This window comes from Felis catus, chromosome C2 (genome assembly GCF_018350175.1).
Source record: "Felis catus isolate Fca126 chromosome C2, F.catus_Fca126_mat1.0, whole genome shotgun sequence".
Taxonomy (NCBI): Eukaryota; Metazoa; Chordata; class Mammalia; order Carnivora; family Felidae; genus Felis; species Felis catus.
This window is the reverse complement of record NC_058376.1, coordinates 152,450,247-152,458,920: the sequence shown is the minus strand read 5'-3', so window position 1 is coordinate 152,458,920 and position 8,674 is coordinate 152,450,247. Positions and strand designations below refer to the sequence as shown.

The window sequence follows — 8,674 nt, the reverse complement described above, 5'->3', positions numbered from 1 at the left end:
CTTTGTGCTAAGAGGTCTGCCCAGGGGAGGAGGCCGGAGACTGGTGCCAGCGAGGGCCCCGGCCCCTCGTTTCTTCTGGGGCCGGGTCTGAACCCTTTCCTTAATTGGTTCAGTCAGGGGGCAAACAGAAGTCGAATGCTGGAGGCAGAATCAGGGATGAATCCAGCTTCTCAGGCAGAGGGAGACCAGTCCCAGAGGGAGACTGGGGTGGATATGGCGGAAACACAGAGGAGGGGGAAGCAAGGCAGGAGTGGAAGAGGCAGTGGCCTATATTGCTGAAAGGTAGAAGATAAGACGGAGGCGTGGCCGCTGCCACTGGAGGAGCCGGAAGGTGGCCGGAGACCTCAGCCTGGACAGAGCAGAGGGGCTGAAGCCAGAGGGCGGGAGGGGTCACAGAAAAAGGGGAGACCGCTCCCAGGCTGGGGCAGAGGCCCTGTGAGCTTCTCTGAGGCTGTCTGGGGGCAGCACCGAGAGGCCAAAAGTGATGGCAAGAATCCACTGTCCTGTCCTTCCCCAAGACAGGGAAGGGGACCAGGGAGCTTCCACAGGAACTGCTTCTAACCAACAAGACCGTGGGGTTTGGGCCGGCCCGCTCCTAACACCAGAGCAGTGGAGGCCCCCCAGACTGTTCCGTTTCTCTTCCCACCCACAGCGCTTTCCTGCACCACTGGGGGCCTTGCGTGCGCGTGGATTCCTGGGCAAACCAGCCCACTTGCCCAAGCTTGGTCCACTTCCACTTCCCACCAAACCTGCTCCTCAGGGCACACACCAGTCAGCAACGGGAGGAAGGCTTTGAGAAAGAAGCCTGCGGTGGCGCCTGGGTGGCTCAGTTGGTTACGTGTCCAACTCTTGATCTCAGCTCAGGTCTTGGTCTCAGGGTGGTGAGTTCAAGCCCGGCCACTGGGCTCTGCACTGGGCGTGAAGTCTACTTAAAAAAAAAATTTGTGTGTGTGTGTATGGATACATATATATGGAGATATATATATATATATATATATATATATATATATATATATATATATATATATATATATATATATCCTGCACTGGAGGCCCTGTCAATGGGCTTAGGATGTTTCAGCACATAATTCTGGGGCCCCAGGTACCTGGAGGGTGGGCATGGGACAGGTCTCTTTAGTCCCTCACGCTGCGGAGAAAGATGCTGGGGGAGATTCACAGCAGGGTCTTCTGTGAGGACGGGAAAGGTACTGAACAGGGCAGATAAGGGAGCCAGGCCCACCCAAGAGAAGCAGAAGTGGCCCAGGTCCGTGGGCAAGCACCCTGGGGCTCATCTCAGGGAGCGGGTTTCAGCTGTGAAGGCCCACAGGCTCACCCCAGGAGGAAAAAGCAGTGAATTGTATCAGCTGTGAGCAGAAGCCATCGTGTGCTAATGATGGCAGTCTGCGTGATCTCTAGTGGCTGTCCTGGACAAGCGTGGTCCTCTCCCCCCTTTCAGTGGAGATGATCCCCCCCACTGGTTGCACACACAGGTTACTGGGGAGTCATTCTGGGCTCCTCTTCTCTCGTACTCCCATTTTCCACCGGCAGGTCTTGTGAATTCCCCCGTTCACATGCCTCCAATCCATTCCTCTCCCCTACCCTAAACTCCCAATCCGCCTGCTTCCTAACCTCTGCATTACTTTCCTAACCCATCACCTTGATGCCTCTTGCCTCCCTCCAGTCTGTTCTTTCACAGCAACCGGAGCGCTCTCAGTAAACACAGAACTCATCATGACACCCCCACCTGAAGACCCTTGATGGCCCTTCTGTGCTCAGAATGAAGTTTAAGTTCTCTAATGTTGCCCACAAACCTGCTTATGATCCGGCCCTCGCCGCTCAGCTTCATTCGTCCTGCTCAAACTCTAACTTCCACTCCTGAACTGCTGACATTTTTTCCCCCCACACGCAGTGGCCTGGCTTTTGTACCATGGGTTCCCTCCGCCCAGAGTGCCCCTTTTCCTCCTCTCCTGGCTTATTCCTACTCCTCTTTTTTTTTTTCCTTCACTTTTTAAAAAACTGGAGCGTAATTTGTATACAATAAGATTTATCCTTTACAGTCCTGCGAGGTTTGACAAAGCCATACAGTTGTGTAACCACCACTGCAATAAAGAACCTTCCATGACCCGCGTCTGGCAACCACTGATCTGTTTTCTGTTTTGTACTTTTCAGAAGGTCCTAAAAATGAAACCATTCGGTATATAGCCTTTTGAGGATGGGTTTTTCTACCTAGCGTAATGCATTTGATATTCATCCCTGCTGTTGTATCAGTAGTCTGTTTCCTCTTTATTGCTGAGAGCGTTTGTTGTCTGGATGCACCCCAATTTATCCTTTGGCCAGTGGATAGGACATTTGGGGTTTTTTTTCCAGGAGATGGTGAACAAAGCCGCCATAAACGTTTGTGTACAGGGTTTTGTGTGCCCCTAGGTTTTCATTTCCCTCCGGAAAATACCTAGGAGTGGGCCTCCTGTATGTGTAACATTCTAAGAAACTGCCACACCGTTTTCCAGAGTTGCTGCACCAGTTTGTACTCCCATGGCAACATGAGATTTTGAGTTTCCCCACATCTTCACCAGAACTCATTTGGTACATTTATTTAACTTCCTGACATTGTACTAAGTGTTAGCGGTATCACGCTGTGGTTTTAATTTCCACTTCCCTGATGACTAATGATGGTGATTTAAAAAAATCTCTGCCCGGTCTTCACTTCGTCCAAAAAGCCACTGTTTACGCTCCGTCCGCAGAATGATGAGGTCCTGTCACTTTGTGGTTCCCTGATAACCAACACTTATCGCCACCTTGGGCTTAACCCACTAAAAGCTAGCACTGTTTTCCAGTTCCCTCCCTGTTCATCACGCTGGTCTCCACATCTCGGTCTCTCTCTCTCTCTCTCTCTCTCTCTCTCTCTCTCTCTCACACACACACACACACACACACACACACACACACACACGACTGAGGGCAGAAGCAGCACCTTACTTCCTTTGGTATTTTCAGCTCCCAGCACAGACTTGAAATACAGTCTTTATCCCATAAATATTAAATGAGCGAATTAATAATTGCTTAAGAAATCAGAGAATGAACGGACGAAGAGAGGTAGTTAGGAACCAGGCTTTGCATCCAGACCGACCCGGCTGCGCCAGCGAACCGGGTTTCCACAGGTGCCTCACGCGAAGCTCACTTTAACAGGGTCGACGGAGAAGATGCGAATATTTACAACGGTGACGACACCGAAGGCACCGCCGAAGAGGGAGGCAAAGCGGAAGAGGCGCGGCCGGAAGCGGAAGGGCGGCAAGGCGTGAGCGGCGTCTCAGTTGCCATGGAGACGGGGAGAGCAGGGGACCGGTTGTCTGCAGAGTCCGGGTCCTGCGCGTTCGGGGGCGCGACGTGGACGCCCGCCTCGCGTCAGGCCCGGGTCCGCAGCCCCAGCGAGTCCACCCGTCTGTCCTCGGTCGCCTGCTCCGAAGCCTCTCACTACGGCTTTGGGGGCCGGGCCCGCCGCGCGGGGCCCACCGCGCTCCGGCCGCTCCCCGAGCCGCCACTGCTGCGTCTGCGCCCCACCTCGCTGCGCACCCAAGACATCTCGCACTTGCTCACCGGCCTCTTCCGCAGCTTGTACACCAACGAGGTGATCGGCGAGGACCTGAGCGCGAACTTGATCAAGGCCCGCGGCAGCCAGGATGCGCGCCACGAGGAATTCGTGGACGAGCTTCGGCGGGTGAGGCGGCCCGGAGCCCCGCGCGCTCCCTGCCGGTGCTCGCCGGGGACGGGGCGGGGGACAGTGCGGGGGACCCAGGGCGCAACCCCAGAAAGGCGGGTTCCCACGGGACTCAACCGCTGGACAAATGCCGGCACCTGCCGGGGGCGAGGCCCTGGGGATGCCGCTGGGAAAGCGCAGAGTCCGTGCGTCGGTGCGTTCGACAGTGTAGTAGAAGGACACGCTTTCCGCGCATTTACGTAAAACACACACACACACACACACACACACACACACACACACACACACAGCCTATGTCTGGAGCACCTCTTCATCGTCATTTCTCTACATGCACACGCACAGTTACATGCTGCACGTATAAATAAAAAGCCTGGGGCAGATAGCTGAATAATTGTTCCCTGGAGATCGTGAAGCTAAAAGTCACCCCTTTGGGGCTGCCTGTGTTTGTATCACACACCACGGTCTGAACCTAGGCATTCCGTGTCCAGATTTGAGGAAGCACGCCCAGTCCCTTGTACAGATGAGAACACACCTGCTTCCTCATCTGTACAGGGAGGAAAGCAGCTGCCTTGGATCCGCACTGCCGAGGAATCCCTTGTAGGGAGTCCCAGACGAGCACTTTCCAGCAGCTGAGGTCAACTGTGAAGGGGCTGACAGCTGGAGGCTGACAGCTCCTTACACTCCCTGCTGCTAGGTAGCAGGTCCTTCCTTGAAGGGGCACCTGCCTGGCACAATTCTGTCTACCCCAGGTGGTGCGTGTGCCTTTTCCGCGTTTGCGTGGCAGCCGTGAAGGCAGGAAGCGGACTTTCAGGCTCGGCTCTTTCCCTGACTTTACCGTGAAACCTTTAAGACGTTTCCCTCGGTGGGTCTCAGTTTTCACACCTGTTGGGTTGGACCAGATGGTCTCCATAGTTCTGTGACTGCCCTGGGTTTCCCAGGAAGCCTGATGCTGGGGGAAGGGTGAGTAAAGCTCTGTGATCTCACCAGATTTCTGTGCGTTTGATGGTCTACCCGTCAGATTCGGGAGCTCTACAAGCAGCGGCTGGATGAAATTGAAATGTTGGAGAGACATATCATTCAGGGCCGTGCACGAGCTCTTGCAGAGAAAGAACGGATCATGCAACAGGCCGATGTGCGTGCCCAGGAGACCTTCATCAAGATCCCTCCAGGTGTGTGTAAAGAACTCCCTTATGCCTCTCACCGGATTCCCCTGTTGTTAATACATGACCGTGTTTGCTCCACTGTCTGCTCTATAGCTTTCTTCTGAATGTTTGGAGAGCAAATGGCAGATGTGATGTTTCAGTACCACAGAACGCTCTAGCATGCACGTCTCCCAAACAGAGACTGTCCCCTACACCACCAGCATACCACCCTCCAAGCCTAGAAATCAGCATTTGTGCAACATTAACCTCCAATTCACAGATCCCATCCAGGTTTCACCAGCTGACCCACGGTGGCTTTTTCTCTTCTCTGGTCCAGGACTCTGCCTAGGAGGTCTTGTTGCATGGGATTGTCCAGACCCCCTTTTAGAGTCTGTGGTTCAGAAGAATTCTTTGATCTTTTCTTGTCTTTCATGTTCTTTAAATTTTTTTTTAGTTGTGGGGCGCCTGGGTGGCTCAGTCAGTTAAGCGTTCAACTTCGGCTTAGGTCATGATCTCACAGTTCATGGGTTCGAGCCCTGCGTCCTGCTCTGTGCTGACAGCTCAGAGCCTGGAGCCTGATTCAAGGTCTGTGTCTCCCTCTCTCTCTGCCCCTCCCCCACTCACACTCTGTCTCTCTCTCTCTCTCTCTCAGAAATAAATGACCATTAAAAAATTTTTTTAGCCAAGTGCAGTTGACACACAATGTTACATCAGTTTCACATGTACGACTTAGTGACTGGACATGTCTACATTGTGCTCAGCAGAAGTGTAGCTATCGTCTGTCCCCATACGTCGCTATTACGGCATCATTGACTGCATTCCTTATGTTGTGCCTTTTCTTCCTGTGACTTTATCATACCATAATTGTCTTTCATGTTCTTGACAGCTGTTCCCCCCCCCCCCAATTTTTTATTGTGGTAAAATACACCTAAAATTTGCCATCTTACCTATTTCTAAGGGTACAGTTCAGAGATAGTAAGCACATACATAATGTTGTACGACCATTACCATCCTGCATCTCCAGAATTCCTTTTTTTTAATGTTTATTTATTTTGAGAGAGAGCGAGCAAGCAGGGGAGGGGCAGAGAGTAAGGGAGAGTGAGAATCCCAAGCAGACTCCATGCTGTCAGTGCAGAGCCAATGTGGGGCTTGATCACAAACTGTGAGATCATGACCTGAGCCTAAGAGTTGGACACTTAACCAACTGAGCCACCCATATGCCCCCAGAGCTCTTTTCATAGTTTTTTTTTTAAGTTTATTTATTTTGAGAGAGCGAGAAAGCATGAGTGGGGGAGGGGTGGGGCAGAAAGAGAGAGAGAGAATCCCAAGCAGGCTTCGTGCTCTTAGTGCAGAGCCCAACTTGGGGCTCTAACTCATGAACCATGAGATCATAACCTGAGTCAAAAATCAAGAGTCGGATGCTTAACTATCTGAGCCACTCTGGTGCCCCTTTGTTTATATATGTAGTTTTTTTTTTTTAAGTTTGAACTCTTTTCATTTTTCAAAACTAAAAATCTGTACCCATTAGACAATAGTTTCCCATTCCCCTTACCCCAGCCCCTGGCAATCACCATTCTACTTTCTGCCTTTATAGTTTAGACTACTCTAAGTACCTCATATAAGTAAAATCATATGGTATTTGTCTTTTTTGTGACTGGCTTATTTCACTTAGCACAATGTCCTCAAGCTTCACCCGTGTCGTAGCATATGTCAGAATTTCCTTCCCTTTTAAGACTCAATAGTATTCTATTGTATGTATAGACCACATTTTTGCTAATCCATTCGTCCGTTGATGGAGACTTGGGTTGCCTCCACATTTTGGCTATCATGAATAAAGCTGCTATGAACAAGGGCGTACAGATAGCTCTTTGAGACCCTGCTTTTGATTCTGTTGGGGGTATATACCCAAAAGTGGAATTTCTGGGTCATATGTTAATCCTATTTTTAATTTTTTGAAGGAACCGCCATACTGTTTCCCACAGCGGTTATATCATTTTTACATCCCCCCCAACAGTGCACCCGGATTCCCATTTCTCTACATTCTCTCCAACACGTGTTATTTTCTGGTTTTTGTGATAGTGGCCATTCTAATGAGTGTGAGGTGGTATCTTATAGTTTCGATCTGCATCTCCCTGCAAATTAGTGATGTTGAGCCTCTTTTCATGTACCGACTGGCCATTTACATATCTTCTTTGGAGAAATGCCCATGGAAGCCATTTTTAAAATCATTTTTATTAAAAAAATTTTTTTTTCAAATGTTACTTTGTGTGTGTGAGAGAGAGAGTGCGAGTGGGGGGAGGGGCAGAGAGAGTTGGGGACAGAGGATTCAAAGTGGGTCCTGTGCTGACAGCAGAGAGTCTGATGCGGAGCTCAGACTCAGGAATTGGGACTTTGAGATCATGACCTGAGCTGGAGTCGGACGCTCAACTCCCTGAGCCACCCAGGTGCCCCTGTCATTTTTTAAGTTGTTGCCTGTGCCTTTGGTGTCATAGCCAAGAAACCATCGTCCAATCCAGTGCTGTGAAGTGTTTGCCCTATATTCTAAGAGTCTTACTGTTTTAGGTCTTACATTTAGGCCTTTGATTAAAATTCTAATTGAAGTCCGATTAACATACAGTGTTCTACTAGCTTCAGGTGTGCGGTATGACGATTCGGCAATTCTGTACGTTACTCCATGCTCGTCACAATAAGCATACTTGTTTTTGCTTTTAAGTGAGTCGGCTTTATTTGCTCTGAATAAGATTTTGTGCTTCTTGGAACTAGCTTCTATAAACTATCAAGGGATCTTAATGTACAAGATATTCCAAAATAGCCAAGACTTATGTTTCGTGCGGGGGTGGGGGGAAGCTCAGGAAGGAACTCTTGCTTCCGCACTAGAGCTAACTCCGCTGACTTAAGTAAGCCTCCTCCCCGTTTCATAGATGAAACTGAGGTTCTATAGGGGCGCCTGGGTGGCTCAGTGGGTTAAGCGTCCAACTTTCGCTCAGGTCACGATCTCCCAGTTCATGAGTTCAAGCCCCGTGTAGGGCTCCATGCTGACAGCTCAGAGCCTGGAGCCTGCCTCGGATTCTTTGTCTCCCCCTCTCTCTGCCCCTTCCCTGCTCACACTCTGTCTCTATCTCAAAACTAAATAAACATTTAAAAAAAAATTTAAAAAAGAGAAAGAAACTAAGTTGTGTAAGTTTAGCTACCTTGTTCAAGGTCACCTAGCCAGTAAGTGGTGGAGGCCTTTTAGTCAAAATAGAATTTATACTCTCGGAGTGCCTGATACTCCAGCCAAATAAGGGAAGATAGACGTTTGAGTTTTCGGAGGTAGGGAAGGGTAAACTGCATTTAGAGCAGGTTCTGTGTTCACATTCAGTAGTCCTAACCTTGGGGCGTGCCATTCTCCTAGCGGGCATGCAGAAAAGTTTGGAAGCATCTTTGATGTTCCAGTGAAGGGGGTGGGTTGTGTTTCTGTCTTTCAGTACTTGGCAGGTCAGGGATGCTAAGACATCCTGCAGTGTTGAGACCGTTTCACACAACAAAATCCCTATCCCAAGATGCAGATAGTTTCCTGTTGGGTGACATTATAGGTGCCTCATTAAGTTCTTGAGCTAGAAGCGGTGAAATTATGTTAACTCCCTCTGGCATGAAGTCAGACCAAGAGATGCAGTGACACTTACTGTCACTTATAAGTGTACTCTTAACCCCCTTTATTTCACCCATCCCCCCACCCCCCATTTGGCAACCACGAGTTCTTCATATTTAAGAGTTTTTAATTTGTCTCTTATTTTCTTCGTTCATGTGTCTCGTTTCTGAAATTCTACATATGAGG

General features: G+C 49.8%; 1 protein-coding gene across 6 annotated transcripts in view; it reads left to right on the top strand.

Moving 5' to 3' along the window:
* The first annotated feature begins 3,017 nt into the window (after positions 1 to 3,017).
* Positions 3,018 to 8,674, top strand: part of DLEC1 (DLEC1 cilia and flagella associated protein) — a 93,054-nt gene continuing 87,397 nt past the window's right edge. For 2 of the 6 annotated variants that reach the window (XM_019810935.3, XM_023260740.2), the window contains exons 1-2: positions 3,025 to 3,715; positions 4,734 to 4,884. In XM_019810935.3, the coding sequence (XP_019666494.3) occupies positions 3,317 to 3,715; positions 4,734 to 4,884 (550 nt within the window). In that variant the 5' untranslated portion in view covers positions 3,025 to 3,316. Of the gene's footprint in view, positions 3,716 to 3,791; positions 4,578 to 4,733; positions 4,885 to 8,674 lie in introns of those variants that run through there. The other 4 variants (XM_045037881.1, XM_045037880.1, XM_045037879.1 and 1 more) reach the window with 4 other exon arrangements.